This window comes from Monodon monoceros, unplaced genomic scaffold (assembly GCF_005190385.1).
Source record: "Monodon monoceros isolate NGI ecotype Baffin Bay Population unplaced genomic scaffold, NGI_Narwhal_1 Super_Scaffold_1, whole genome shotgun sequence".
Lineage (NCBI taxonomy): Eukaryota > Metazoa > Chordata > Mammalia > Artiodactyla > Monodontidae > Monodon > Monodon monoceros.
The window spans coordinates 24532596-24548214 of record NW_021703765.1 but is presented as its reverse complement, the minus strand read 5'-3'; the positions used below and the strand labels follow the sequence as shown (position 1 = coordinate 24548214).

Below are 15619 nucleotides of genomic sequence, written 5' to 3'. Positions count from 1 at the left end.
TCTGACCCAAAATAGGACTGAAAGGGCCTACAGGGGTCTCACTGGGGTTCAAGTCCCAGCTCTGCCATTTCCCAGCTGGGCTTACGAGTGGCTGACTAGCCACTGGGAGACAGATCACCTATCTGTGGACAAAGCCCATGGCCCTCCCTGACTTCCAGGACATGGCGGGGGCGGTAGTATGTGTAATCCATTCAAGACAGGCCCTGGCATGCTGTCCTAGCTCCAAATAAAATAAAGGAGGGGCTGCACTCTATTGGGGAGCTTCAAACCGGCTTTCCTGGATCTACAGCGGGTGCTGAGATCCCCCCTCCCCACTTCTGCCTTAACCAGAACAGCTCCGCTCTGATCTCTTTGGCATCTTGGCCTTCTACCTAATAGCACAAATAGGAAAATATCTGAAAATCACTGCACCAGCTAATGCCTCGCACCTGTTCTGGCGATGAGCTTGCTGTGCATCTAGGATCCAGCTGGACCTCCCCTGACCTGGGTCTCTCTCCATCCCCGAGGCCCCCGGCCCTCCCCGCCCTGCCCCTCACACCCACAGGCCTCCGTTCGCACCTGGTGAAGCGGACCTCGCAGATGTTGCACATGTATGGCTTCTCCCCGGTGTGGGTCCTCATGTGCCGTGGCAGCTTCCCGGCCCCCATGATGACTTTGTGGCAGATGGGGCACTGCTGAGAGGCCTTGGGCTTCAGCTTGCGCTCCTCCACCAGCGGCCAGGGCGGGAAGAGCCCCCCTAGGTGGGTGGCGCTCAGGAAGTTGAGATAGGCACCGTAGTCATTCTCTGCCTTGATGGGGCCCAGCGGCCCCCCGGGAAGGTCCGGGAACATGGCCTTGAAGAAGTCGCTGGGGAAGGGCGGCGGCGGAGGTGGGGGCAGCTCCCCCCTCTCCTCCTCCTTGATCTTGCGGTTCTTGATGACCAGGTCTAGGGGCCCGCTGTCCATGGGCTGCTCGGGCAGCTGGGCGAAGGCACCGAAGTCCCCCGACCAGAGGTGTGGAAAGAAGTCCGGGGCGAACGGAGATAAGGAGGGTCTCCTGTCGGGGATGTTGGCTTTGGGGTACAGGTTCTCCCTCAGCAGAGATTCAATGGAGAAGTCCCGGATCACGCCCAGGTGGCCAGGGCTGCCGGCCCGGAAGGAATCGGGGAAGTCCCTGGGAGCGTCTGAACAGGCCTCCGAGAGGTGGTCCATCCTGGAAGGGCTTTGGTGGCAGCTGACGTCCTGGGGGTCAGGCAAGTTGTCTTGATCAGCAAAGTCCTCCGTGTCGTCGTCCTCCTCCTCCTCTTCCTCCTCCTCCTCCTCTTCGTCCTCCTCATCGTCGTCATCTTCGTCATCGTCGTCATCCTCTTTGTCATCCTCCTCCTCCCCGTCCCCCCCGGGCTCCATGATCTCCAGGCACACGTTCACGATGCACTGGATCTCCAGCATCCTGGCGGCGTTGAGGATGTGCTTGACGTTGGAGGCCGTGATGGTGAGCGTGGAGGTGTAGGCGAACTCCAGGATGGCGGCCAGCGCCTCGGGCTGGACGAAGTCGATCTCGTAGACGTAGGGCTGGCTGGCTAAGGTGCCGGCTGTGAAGAGCTTCTTGAAGTACTTGCTGCAGGCGGCCAGGACGGAACGGTGGGTGCGGTACTCCTGCTCTTGCACCACCAGGAGCACGTCGCAGAGCAGCCCGTCATGCCGCTGCTCGTTCAGGCTGCACAGGACCTCGCTGCTGTGGTTGGGGAAGGGAATGCCGATCAGCTCGTCAATGCCATTGGCCATGTTCTCAGCCAGAGCCCTGTGGGGACACACACAAGGAGAGACCGGGTTAGAGGACGTGGCCCCAGGAGGGGATGCCAGCTCCGGGACCCTGGCCCAGGGAGGCCAGGCCGGTGGGCGTGCTTGCCCACCCCACCCCTGCCTTTGCTTGGGGCTCCCCTCCCTCCCCCTCTGCTAGAAACCCGGCCCCTCTTCCTCAGCTTTTCCCAATCTCACCTGGAATTCAGAGCCCCGCTCAAAAGCTGGGGCTTCTTGGTGAACCACTGGGCTCTTCCCGGGACCCCAAAGGCCCTTGGAGTTGGGCTTGTCATTGGGCAGCTGGCGTCTGCCTTTTAGCAAAGGCTGTGGAATCTTCTCGCAGGCCCGATTTCCCTGAATTCCACTTTGGGAATGTGCAATTCCTGAACGCGGGGACGGACAGCCATGTGAAACTCCATTGCTCTGTATGCTACGGGAATGGTGGCCGCTACGGACTCACACAACGTCTGTGGGTCAAGCGCCAAAGGAGGAATTTTCTCTCATGACTCAGGGCTCCCTCTGGGAGAATGCTTTGGTTTACTTCACAAATCCTCTGACTCCTCTAACAGATTCAGATTTTGCTACTTTTGGATATTGATGCGGGCTGTACCAATGGAGAGGGCTACTAACGGTAGCTGAGTTGTTCCCCAGCCCAACTTCATATGTGGCAGTATGTCAGTGTTCCTGTATTTCGAGGTAGGCTCTTTAAAAGGGGAATTAAGGTTTAACCGGGGTCCTATGAGAGGGCTCTCGTCCAGTATGACCAGTACCCTTACAAGAGGAGAGCAGGGCACAGACACACAGACGGAAGACCACGTGAGGACACAGGGTGGAAGACAGCCACCTACAAGTCGAAGAGAGAGGCCTCAGAGGAAACCGACCCTGCCGACGCCCTGATCTTGGACTTCCAGCCTCTAGAACTGTGAGAAAATAAATCTCTGCTGTTTAAGCTCCAGTCTGTGGTACTTTGTTATCGCAGCCCTAGCAAACAGGTAACAGATTCTAGGAATCTTCAAACCGATCTCGTGGCCCATTTTCAGCAAGGGAATGGGGGCCTTATGGCAGGTGTTCTGCTTTCTGACCTATTTCTGGCTTCATCTTAGCTGGTGAGGTTTCCCTTCATTTGCAATTCTTGATTTTTTAGAAAATACTGACCTCCTATATGTGTATATCTGTGAGCCATTTGACCTATAAATATTTATATTCAATATTAAATTCGAGCTCATTGTTAGCTAATTTATCATGTCTGTATTCTGTTACTCTTCGGGAAACATATCCCTACGGGGAGAAGCCTCTTCTAAGACACCTCAGCATTATCTATACATAAGACACGAAGTGTGGCCGGTCATAGCCGCCAGCAGTCGGGGAGGGGGGCGCAGAGGACAGCAGGCACCCCCTCCCTTCAGGGAGCAGAATTCACAACCCAAGTCAACAGATTCAACCTGGACCACAAGCCACCTCAATTTTTATTGCAGGGCACTGACGGCCCTGCTACTCGGGGCAAAGCTTGGCTGTGGCCCATGGATAAATCCTAGCAAAGGCCTGGCCCTTCCCCGGCTGCAATTACGGTGGGGAGAAAAGAAAAACAAAGTCTGGAAGACCCACGGCCCAGTGGCAAGAGCTTTGGGGATCCCCACATACTTATCCTCGGGATGTTTCTGCCCTGAGAAGTCAGAGGCAGTGAAAGGGGAGAAGGGAGAAGTGCCAGGCCCACAATATGTGCCCCAAGTGGCCTGGAGGCACCAGGGACCCGGTGGGGTGTCAGGGTGCTGGGTGCTCTGCCCCCCTCGTCCCTGCTCCTCTGTGGGTGGTGGAGGGCCTTAGCCTTCCCCCAGCAATCTCGCCCGGGGAAGGTATTCAAGAGGTTTCCCAGAGCAAAGGCCTTGCTGCTTTCCTGCCTGCTTAAAAAGGGCCAGAGACCCCACAGGCCGTGCATTCATTCTCTAAATAGACTTTGGGTTTCTTCCTGTGCCCTGCCCTGCACAGAAGGCAAACCAAGCAGGCCCTTGCTCTAACAGAGCTCACAGGGACATAACAGCTGTGATAAAGATGCAGCAGTATCCACCCAAGAGGAATAAGATATCACCACACACCTATCAGAATGGCTAAAGTAACAAAAAATGACAACACATCGCTGTGTCCGCCTGGCTCTCTCTGGGTTCACTCACTCTGGGGGAAGCCAGCTGCCATGTCATCAGGACAGTTCTTTGGCGAGGTCCACGTGGCAAGGGACCGAGCAGGTCCAAGTTACCAGCTGTGTGAGTGAGCCACCAGGAGAGTGGGTCATTCAGTCCCAGTCAGGCATTCAGAGGACAGCACCCCTGCTGACAGCCTGAGTGCAGCTTCATGAAAGACACTGAATCAGAACCACTTAGCAAAGCTGCTTCGGAATTCCTGACTCATAGACACCGGGAGACAGTAAACGTTTATTCTTGTTTTAAGTTACTCAGTTTCAGAGTAATTTGTTATACAGCAATAGATAACATAATAGATAACACAGGAAGATAACAGATAATACAACAGGCAACACAGAGGCAATATTCACTTCATAGACATTATGGGTTTGGGATAGCTATCATTTCTGGCAGATGGCATTAACTGCTGTCTTCTGACAAAATCAGTATATTACGACACTGGTTTGATAGATGGAAGTAGATGTATCGAGGAAATGACACCTTTTTCTAATTCCCACGAAGCTACCCTAATGGTAGCAGGGTTCTGACCCTCAGAGGAACCTTCTCACCTGAAAAGACTGTTCGTGAATGAAATGCCCCATCAACTATTAAAATCCCAAATCATTAAAACCTCAGGAAATTAGTTCTTTCACGCAAGTTTTCTTGCTTGCCAAGGGCTTATTCTTATAAAGACAAAAATGTTTTTCAGGAAAAATTACCACAATTCCTTAGACTTATCCCTACCTTCTTAAATAGAGGAGCTGGAACCTATTGGATGGGGTGTAGGTGATCCTTGTCTCACCCGAGCCCTCTGAGGGATGGACAGCGCCAACCCTGTGCTAAATGTCCTGCTTCCCATGCTTTTGGAGCTGGTCTGCTTGGGCCTGGGGGTCAGAAACCACAGCTGTGTGACTCCGGGAGGCCCCACCACCTCTCTGGGCTTCTCTTTCCTCATCTTGTCATTGGATGGACAGGGGAAATCTTATAACCAGCGTCATGACCATGAGAAAGCACAAAGTGGATCTGGCAGTGGGGAGGGGGTGACAGGCCTGGGTGACCCTGGACTTGAAGGCTGGTCTGTCCAGCAGCGACTTCTCACCATGGCATGGTTTGGAGTCTTTGTACCATTCCTGGAGGAACAGATGTAACCACAGAGCTCGGGGCTGTTTTTCCTGGCAGGAGGTAGCAGGGGAAGGGGGGCTGTGGTTTGCTGTTTTTATTAACTCTTTGGGAAGAAGTGCCCCCACCCTGCCTACACTCTGGAAGCTTCCCTGGTGACCCTAAGATCCCCATGCCTGGTGGGCCCGCAGACAGCAGTGTTCCAGAGGGGATGCCATGTCCAGCCCCCACCTTTGCACCCAGGCCCTCCATCCCCTCCCTTCCATCCCTCCCATAGCCCAAGCCAGGGCACTCCTTCTCCAAGAATAACACGCTCAGGAAAGAAAATTACACACACACACACACACACACACACACACACACACACAAACACAAAACCAAACCGCTCGACAGCTAGGAGAGGCTTGACGCAAAATATGAACCTCTGGTATGAAGGTGATAGAAAAAATATAGAGCCAAGAACTAATGGCGGAGGAGGAAAAGGGGGAAAGAGGAGCTTGCAAATGGAAGAAGGAGGTTAAAGAGCCAGAATGCAGGGCAGGTGAAACCTTTTCAGGTGTGGTCCCCATTCTAGAGGACATGAGGCTCACCACAGCCTCCCCTGGGCCTGTGCCCTCTGTGGAAGGTTCTAGAGCCCGGGTACGTCCAAGTAGCCTTCTGGCAAAGGCAGCACTTCTCATCTCCAGCCTAGGTTAATTCAACTGTAACATGAGAACGTCACTAGCCTCAGGTACTCTACCTGCCTCCCGGCTCTCACTATAGGGAGATGGGTCATGCCCTTTAGCTCACCAGCTAAAGAGGAGGAGGGGGTGTTTCTATGAGAGGATCAGAGAAGAGGTGGGGCTGGAGCCTTTGGAAGGAGAGAGGGGGCCTTGGACTTAGAGAATTGCACTGTAGAAACCTGGCTCTAGAAGTCCTCCGAACTAATTTCTTGAGTGTGACTTGAATTTTTGTTTTTATTTGTGTCCTGTTCTAATAACCAAATCAATCAAGCAGGCAAGCCAGCGTTTATAATAACAATCAATACCAGCTACCATTTATCAAGTGCCTGTAACGTGTCGGTCATTGCACCTCTAAGCCTTCTTCAATCAACACGACCGTGAAAGGTACATATTTTTATCATCACCTCCAATCTAGAGATAAAGAAAGAGTATGGAGAGGGTAAGTGACTTGCCCAATACCACACACAAGTGTCCGAACCAGGGTCTGAACCCGGCTGCATTTGGTGCCAAAGCTCACGTTCATTCCTCTTATAACACTGCCCCTTACAAAGTCCGACTTGTGGGTAGGGGGATTTGGACCCTAGCCCCCAAAGGTTTAGAGATTTAATCAGAGTCAGGGCTGAGGGTTGTACACTAGGGACCTAAGACCCAAGCAGGCCAGGGGGGCTCAGGACTGAGCACCAGTGAGAGAGGTACGGACAGGGAGGCAACAGACCCCTGCGGGCTGGGGGATCGGAGCAGGCTTCCAGGAGGAGGCGCCCTGTCTGATCTGTGAAAGGTAAAGAAGATCTCACTGGGCAGAGGGGCAGGAAGGACCTGCCCCATATCATTTGGATCTGGAAAGCTTTGGGTTTCTAGAGTCCCGCCTGAAGATGTGTTTAACCTGGATCCTGAGCGAGATCACACAAGAAGCTGTTCTCAGCCAGCGTGTGCCTGAAGTTGGCTGACAGCCATCTGACAACAGGGGGATTATGCTGGGAGGTGGAGAGTGAGGGCCCTGCTTTAAGACCTCCCGGGTCCACATCCTGGCCTCGGGGACTAGGTTTCACCCTCCTGAGCTCAGTTTCTTCATCTGTTCAGTGCGGATGGTAAGAGTTGCTGGGCGGATCAAATGAGGGAAGGCACAGGAAGTGCTCCTGGGACAGAGGAGGTACTCAAACACTGCTGGCAATTAGGGAGTCCGGGAGGGACAAAGACACCTAACAGGGGTCTTGACAGAGGGAGGTGACATCGTACCGGGAACTAATTTCCCTTCTGTATAGTTTTGCAGAGACCATACTCTTTAATCACCTCTCCCAAAGACATTCCCAGGGCCACCCCAGCATGTGGAGGACATTGTAGTCTTCCAAGGTCCTTTCATACCTCCTGTCTCATGTACTCCTAACCCAAAGAGGCAGGCAAGGCTGGTAGAAACTTTATGCCTATTTTACAAATGAGGAAAATAAGGCACAGTGAGTAACTTATGCCCAAGGTCACACAGTGCATTAGTGTCAGGGCTGGAACTAGAACCAGGTATTCTGATGCTTAAGCCTGTGCCCCCAGCCGGGTGTGGGGTTGTCTGGCTAGTAGGCACCCCATGTTCTAGGACTGGTTTTACTAGGAATGTGAAGTGCAGGGATTGGCAAATTATGTGTATACTCCTGCTGCCCTCAGTTTGCTTATGTGGGAAACGGGGAAGTAACTGCATGGATCTCACTTGCTCCAGGGAAGGATTTGTCTCTTATATGTCTGTTTCATTCCCAGGATGCCATTAGGCAGGAACATGGGAGACGCTGAATGAATGAGGTCTGTTCAAATACACGGTGGAGAGAGCCTTGAAGTCACAAAAGGCAGTGGGTGGCCCCAGCCCTCTGCACTGGGGACATCTGACATTTGAACAGAGCCCTATCATTCGTAAAGTGCTGATATCTATTCATTTCATCCTATTATGATTCTCATTTGATGGGGATCAGAGAGGCTAAGTCCTTCGCCCCAAGTCACATGGCTAGAAAACAGCAGGTCAGGGATTTGATTTCTGCTCCAGTCCCATCCCTTTCCTGTCCTCCATGGCGACCTCAGTGATGTGACTTTCAGGACAATTCTATTGCCTTGATCCACAAGTCCAGTGCCTCCTTGATTCATGCTCAGGTCAGCAAATCTGGGGCCCAGGATGACACTTCTATCTGCCAAATCCCCACGGCAGACTGGCCCCAGCTGGCAGGCTCCCACTGCCCTGGGAGTGGTCCCACCCACCTCTCCAGCCTCCAGTTCCTCCCCTGCCTGGGCCTGGAGCTTCAAAGACGCCTGGCAGAATTAGTGAGGGCGAGGGTGGAGTTGCACAGGGGCAGAGAAGGGATGTGGATTCTTTTCCAGATTTGGGAATGAGGCTAGGTAGCACCTACCTGCCTCCTTCGAGCAGGTCCTTAGTCTCTGTAGGCAGGGAAACCTGCAAGGGGCTGGTGGACCAGGGCAGGAGAGAGCGCAAGGAGGCCTGGCCCAAGCAGCTGTCCAGCCCCGTGGATCTCTGCTGGGCGCGCCCCACCCTGCCCTCAGCTCTTCCCTTAAGCAGGGCAGCCACACCCCTCGGCCCCGGAATGCCCCAGAGGCTGGGGCCAGACATGTGGGCTGGAAGGCTGGGCAGGGCCTCCTCAACTTCCAACCTTTGCTCCACCTGCCAGAGCTCCCCAGGCAGAGCCCTCCCAGCTGCATGAAGCCTGCCCCACCTGCTCTGCCACCCTGCCAAGACACGCCTGGAGGCCACAGTCCCCAGCTCAGCCTTGGGCCCAGGGCTTGGAGCTGGTTGGTTTCTGTGAAATGAGCTCTGAGCCTTCCTCTGCAAACGGTGATGGATGTTCCAGATGGTCCCTGACAGCTGGAATACAGGCCCTCTCAGCAGCACATGGTCATGCTTCCCCACTCTCCCCGCCCCCCCTCCCCCAATGCCTGGTCCCTCCACCCACAGCATAAGGCTTGACAGGGCAGAGGCCGGGCCCCACAGGAGTGCCTGTGTTCCTACCCCACACAGAGGGATTCTCCCCACATCCCTACACCTGGGGGCCTGAGCTCCTTCTCTTGACGCCAGGCGCTCAAATCCCTGCCTCACTGTCCTCTGAAGCCCCCTGACTTAACTGTGCTGTGTTTGTTGAGCACACCCACTTTCCTCTATACATTTTCTGAGGATCCCTGGGTACAGAAGGAATTATTTGGCCCACTTTGCCGGCGAGAAACCGAAGCTCATGCTGGGTGAACTGTCTCGCCCAAAGTCACAGAACAAAGTAAGTGACAGAGACCCCGGACCTCCTGACTTGTCACCCAGACCCTGTCCACTGTATCACGCTGTATCTATTTCTTGTCACCTACACCCTCATCACCATCACCACCTCCACACTCCACATTGGTTTGGTTTTATCTGAACAAGGTCTAGAACCCCCACTGGGAGTTTTGACGGGGGACAAAACCCAGGGTGTGCTTCTCGCCCCCTACATTCTTACCAGGATGAAACACACACTCGGGACAGGCTTGAGGGGTACCTCAGAGGGCAGCTTGAGGGATGGGTGAGGAAGATTGAGGGGCAGCTCTGTACCTGGGCTTTGGTCCTGGGGTGGGGTGGGGGCATCTGAGTGTCGGAGCTGTTTAATCTCCCCCGGGAGGAACCTCTTCTTCACACCATCTGGGTGAACCCCAAGTGGGCGTGCCGGGGCCCCTGCCCCCATCCCCTCACCCAGGGGGTGGCTTGGAACCTGTTACTCTTCAAAGCACTTTCACTTGCGTGGCAGCAGGCAAGTCCAGTATTATACCCATTTTACAGATAAAGAAACAAAAGTGAAGTGAGGTTAAGGTCACAACGTCCATCAATAACGCTGGAAATCTCACGTATTCCCTGAGGCCATAATTTGGGGGCCGCACTGTTCAGTAACCTTGCAGGGAAGATGGGAAGGGTGGGCTGTCTAGGGGCTGCATGGCCTGGAGGGGCTGAGGCCCCTAGCACGCTGGTGGGGAGGGTCCCACCTCAGACGGCTAGAGCACTGGCTGGGCTGGCCCTGGGAGTCTGAGCCAGACACATAAGTGGTATCCCTTCAAACTGTGGTTCTTTAATTATGTATTCATTCTTTATTTATTAGAGGGCAAGGCGGGGGAGGGGGGAAGACTTGTTTCCTTTTAAGAGAAATTGCACACCTCTTTATGTTCCAAATAAAGGATTTACTACTTGTGTTTATTACAGGCGATTTCCCGAGCCAGAAGACTCCTTGGGAGGCTTATTAAACCTTATTAAACCACCGAAAATTTAGATAATAAAATAAATCACTTGTTTCCCATAAAGAGCACTAGGCCCCGGGTTACTGAGCTTCAGAATCCCAGCTGCCTCTGGCTGCCTTTGCAGGAGGTGTCCCGGCTGGTGGGCTGGTGGGCTACGTTCCCCACGGCCACGAGCTCACAGGAGGGTGGGGAGGTGGGGACCACGCAGGAGCCCCCGGGAGCACTATTCTTTTAGCATTTCTGCCCAAAGCAGCCGTCTCCTGCAGAGGGGTGGGAATGGTTTAGATTTTGTGAGTTATTTGAGGAGTTGTGTTCGGAGTGGGTTAAGAGGCACCACTTGTTTCAACCCTTCCTGGGGATGTAGTTTAGTGTTTCTTCTAGAAGGCACCAAGGTGCTTACACAGCTGGCCAGCCTGAGCGCGCTCTGCCGTCCAGCCACCTTGACCTGTGAGCCCAGGGATCCCTGTGCAACTCCTATTGCCGCCGGGCCAGGGGGCTTGATGGTGGGAGAAGGGAAAGCACTGCCAGGTGAGAGGCCCAGAGCTGGAGCGGAAAAAGGCCGAGGCCTGTTTTGGGAAAGGGCATGAAGAGGGGGGCTGAGAAATGCCCAGGTGTGCAGTCGGCAGAGGGGGCTACGACGTTTTTGGGGAAGAGGTACAATTAAAGTCTGCACTGACAATTCATCTGTGCTCTGCAGCTGAGTTACTGGTGACCTTGGACTGGCCACGTTCCCTTTCTGAGCTTCGGTTTCTTCTTTTATGTGAGACCAGGAGGCTGTGAACGTCCCTTGCTGCCCACACACTCGATGGTGCTATGGTGTCCTCTAGCTGATCCACTTAAATATTCTGGTTCCAGGGTGGATCTTTGGATTCTGAGGTCATGAGCAGCTCAACCTCTGCTGTCTTGGGGCTGCTGTGCCCGACTGTGGACTTCCTGATTCTGTCCTCTACCCCCAACCCAGGTGTCTCAGGGATGCTGCCAGGTTACACAGGGAAATAAGTGTGAACACACATTGGGGTCTGGAAATTGCTTCTCCAGAATGTGCCCTAATTCATTACAAACAATCCTACAGGCCCTGTGTGGGGAGCATGAGGAAGAGACAGGCACCCAGCTTGACAGAGATACAACATATGTTGTATTCCTCCAGCTGATATAGACAGAATGAAACTATTAGCTGAGATGTACTGAGTGCTCGGTGTGAGTTGCTGACCTAAATATTTTCTGTAGATTCTCTCACTTAATCCTCTCCAAAACCCATTTTTCAAGTGGAGAAACTGAGGCAGAGTTGGGACTTGAACCCAAGCTGTCGGGCTCCAGGTTTCCTAAGCGGAGTTCACCCATCTGCGGCTGGAGAAACAGGGATGAAAGGGATGGAATTCCTTAAGGACTCACAGAAAAATGGGAGATAAAGACAGCAGTGCTAAGAGCTAGGCCAGAGGTGAGGACAGGGTCCCTTGGGGGCAGGCCGAGGGGCAGGGACTCCATTGGGGTGGGGTTGGGGAACTCCACTGGGGAAGCGCTGGCAGGGAGAGGAGGCCTCAGATGCACTCGGACTGTGTAAGAGGCCATGGGAAGGAAGTCAGGGAAGCTTCTGGATGGGAGAGGAATCTGCTTGGAGCTGCATTTGAGGAGGTGTCGGCAACAGGCTGTCCTGGAAACCAGCTAGGATAGTGTACCCTCTGACCCGTTACTCACAGCCACATCCCTGCTCCGGACCCCTGGGGTCAGAAGGGGTAGGGAAAAGCTGGGGGGTGGGGTGGGGGCGGAAGGGCCCGAGGGAGGAAGGAGGGCAGGATCACACTCCCAGGCCTCATCCAGGTATAAGATGTCCTAGTTATGCCTCAGCTCTTGAAAAACACTTTGGCCTCCCTGCTGCTGCCCACTTCGATTTGGAGATAAGGCCTGGATCAGCGGCCCAGCCGGATGGCCTCAAGGATCCCACCCCGGCCTGTGTTTTCCAAAGGAAGTGAAACCTCAGATTTGCCTCAAAACTTGCACTTTTCTTCTAAGCAGACGCCATCCACCATGAGAACCGCCTGGCATTTGGCTGGAAGGACAAACTGGAAGCTTGCAATTTTCGGGCTTAATTGCACAGTTAGTTCCATATAATATTATTACATAGAACTTTTATTGCATCGAGAAAGTCCAAGCATTTCCTTTTCTTATTTACACTTGAGCCCTGTCCCTCCTCGGCTATAATTTTCTCTCTTGCCCGCTGCAGAACTGATGGCCGTTTGGTTCCAGGAGCCCTCTCCAAGGAAAGGACAATTAGGATGTGAGTGGAGACTCATTTGTCACGAGCAGTTTACTCATGGAATATAGTCAATTCGCAAACGTTATTGATCACTCGCCACGTCTTGACTGGGGCTTTGTGCTGTGTGGGGCTCTAAACAAGACCCTGCACCTGCTTTTGAGGAGCTTCTGACTTTCCTGAGCAGTAAAACTAACCCACAGCAAAATATCAGGGAGAAATAGGAACCCAGAAGGAATCCCATGTGAGCTGGGTCCTGCAATCAGGGATGTGGGAGCCAGTAGGTGGGTGTCTGGGCTACACAGCTGTCTGGGCAGGACCCCAGAGCTAGGCAGCTGTGATGGAGAGACTGCTTGAGGGTGTACAGCGAACACCCCCTTTGGAGCACAGCCCAGAGTCCAGCCTCCCCTGTATGTTTGGTTTCTACAGTGCACATCTCAGGGGATGGGAGCTTTCCTTCCCTCTGCCACACTTGCCCCCAGCCACAGCAGGCAGCACCAAGGACAGGACGCTTTCACAGCCTCTGGGTGCCTTACCAGTCAGCACCTTCCAGTAACTATCCCCACCCCCTCCGCCCCACCCACCACCATTCATCATTCATCTGCGCTGAGAGTTCTGGTCTCCCGACTATCAAAAATTACAGTGAAAATATTCTCAAGGGACAAGCATCCCCCACCCCATCTGCACTCCTCAGCCCCCAGCCCATAAAAGCCTGGCTGATGTACTGATGAGCCAGAATGGGTTCAGCAGGCTCCTTGTACCCAGGAAGTCTGGTCCCCCTTTGAAGCCTCAAGATCAAAAATGTTGAAGAAATACAAGGTTAAAGAGTTAGAAATGAGTTGGTGAAAAAACATCATTATTTGCAGAGGATATGACTGGATACTTTCCTACACGCACAGTGGACAAGTTCAAAAATATATTAGAGGATCCCATTTACTTGGCAACGAAAATAGATATAACACCTAGGAATACGCTCGTAAGAAATGTGCATGATCCATACAAAGAAAGTTTTAAATCATGACTGAAGCACTCTTTAAAAAGACTTAAATGAGGGCTTCCCTGGTGGCGCAGTGGTTGAGAGTCCGCCTGCCGATGCAGGAGACACGGGCTCGTGCCCCCGTCTGGGAAGATCCCACATGTCGCTGAGCGGCTGGGCCCGTGAGCCATGGCCGCTGAGCCTGCGCGTCCGGAGCCTGTGCTCCACAACGGGAGAGGTCACAACAGTGAGGGGCCCACGTAGCGCAAAAAAAAAAGAATAGCCAAAAGATTTCTGAAGCAGGTGACTAATGGGAGTAAGGAGACCAGCCTTACCAGATATGAAAACATGAAGTCATAAAAATAAAATATTTTGTAGTGGATCATGAACAGTGAAACAGATCAATAAAATGTCACTGGCAGTCCATAAACAAACTCACATAAATTCATATGCCTATGAATTTAGCAAATAGTAAAGGTGAGATTTCAATTTTTATTTTAAGATGGATTTTTCAGTAAATGGGATTGGGAAAACTGGCCAATCATGTAGGAAACAAAACAAAACAAAATTTGGACCCCTTCCCCACTCCTTAACCAAAGTAAATGATGGGTACAGTAAAGGTTTAAAAGGTTAAAAAAAAGAATTATGAAAAAAAATTGGAGAATTGTTTTATAATCTCAAAGGGAAATGTTCTTCTAAGTAAGAAACAAATAAGCTGGGAAAAATATTTGCAAAACATATGATGAAGGGCTAATCTCCTTTATAGAGAGAGCTTATATTAAATCAGGAAAAGATCTATAGCTTGCTAGAAAATTGCAAAAACTGTTTTAGCTTAAAAAAAAAACATGAACAAGAAGATCACAGAAAAAGAAATATAAAAAACTTTTAAATATGTGAAAAATGCCCAGCATCACTCAGGATTAAAGACATAAAGATTAAATACAAAGAGATTTCAATTCTGATGACCTAGAAATTTCCCTTATGGATATTATATTCATTATCAAATGTATCCAACTTAGGTACAAAGCTCATCCCTGCCGCATTGTTTCTATAACCAAAGACTGGAAGCAAACAGTATGTTCATCAATGGAGGGCTAGCTGGGTACACCACGGAGTACTATGCAACCATTAAAAAGAATGAGGCATATCTGTATACGGATATATGGAGAATAGCTCTAAGATTCAACTCCAAAGCATGCTACATAGAGACTGGTTTGTTACCATGTTTGGAAAGAAAAAGATGACCACATGCACGTATTTTTTGGTAGATGCAAAGGCTAACTTAGGAAAGATACACTAAAAACTGGGTACTGGTTCTTTCTGAGCTGCCAGTGAGGGGTAGAAGGTAGTTTATTTTTCTATATGCACTCTTTGGTGATATTTGAATTTTAAAGCCATTACCATTTAAAATGTTGAGTGATTCGAATTCTCTCCCTTCTTTCACAAAACTCCCAAACTCTTTGGGATTTACTGTAATGTCTGATCACTGATGATTTGTTCTGGGGCCTTTCAGCAACTCTATCTCAGTTTTTCTGTCTGTAAAATGGAGTTAACAACACTGGGCCGTCTATCTCCTAGGCGGTTGTGAGGATCAGATGAGAACTGGATGAGAACCGTCAAGTCCTGCAGGATACAACTGTAGGGTATTAGGGGTGGCCCATGGTCTGACCAGAACCTGCCTGCGACATAGTAGTATTCCTGTGGCTAGAAAGGCAGGCTATGCATGGGAGCTGGAGTCTCCAATAGTGGAAGAACCCATGATTTCAGCCTCAGGAGGCCACTGGTTAGTCCAACATTTGTCATACAGCAACAGAGAACACAGGGAAGGGAGGAAGCCAGAAGGTTGTTTTGGCGCCATCTGAACTTCAAGAACCCTGGGAGGGTCTGCTGCAAATGATGATCTTCCTGGTAATCAAAACCTTACTGCTTTCTAGTCAACACCTATTTCACATGCATTAACTCATTTGTTATGCCCATTTTACAGATGTGGCTACTGAGCCCTAAAGGATTAAAGCGACTCATTCAAGGCACCCAGATAGTAAGAGGCTGAGCCTCCCCACCTGGATCTAGTCATTTCTTTACTACAGAATTTTGATGACTCCCTTTAGGGGATCCCACCATTCCAGTCTGCCCATCACAGTCCTCCATAGTCTGGTATTGACCTTACTTCCCAGTGCTCTCCAACCAGGAATCTCTCTTTAAACTCTCTTTAAAGCTGGCTTGTGCACTGCCCTCCAAACACACCATGCTCGTTTCAGCCTTGTGCCTGTTGCTTTAAGCGGTCACACCTCCAGGCCACCTCTCTCTCTCTCTCTCTCTCTCTCTCTCTCTCTCTCTCTCTCAGAGACCGAAGAGAAAGAACA

General features: G+C 51.6%; 1 protein-coding gene across 1 annotated transcript in view; it reads right to left on the bottom strand.

The window, feature by feature from the left end:
• The window catches only part of ZBTB7C (zinc finger and BTB domain containing 7C), a 96935-nt gene that overhangs the window by 12645 nt on the left and 68671 nt on the right, over positions 1-15619 (bottom strand). Inside the window, exon 2 of the mRNA XM_029216887.1 lies at positions 559-1779. Within this exon, the coding sequence (XP_029072720.1) occupies positions 559-1779 (1221 nt within the window). The remainder of the gene's footprint in view (positions 1-558; positions 1780-15619) is intronic.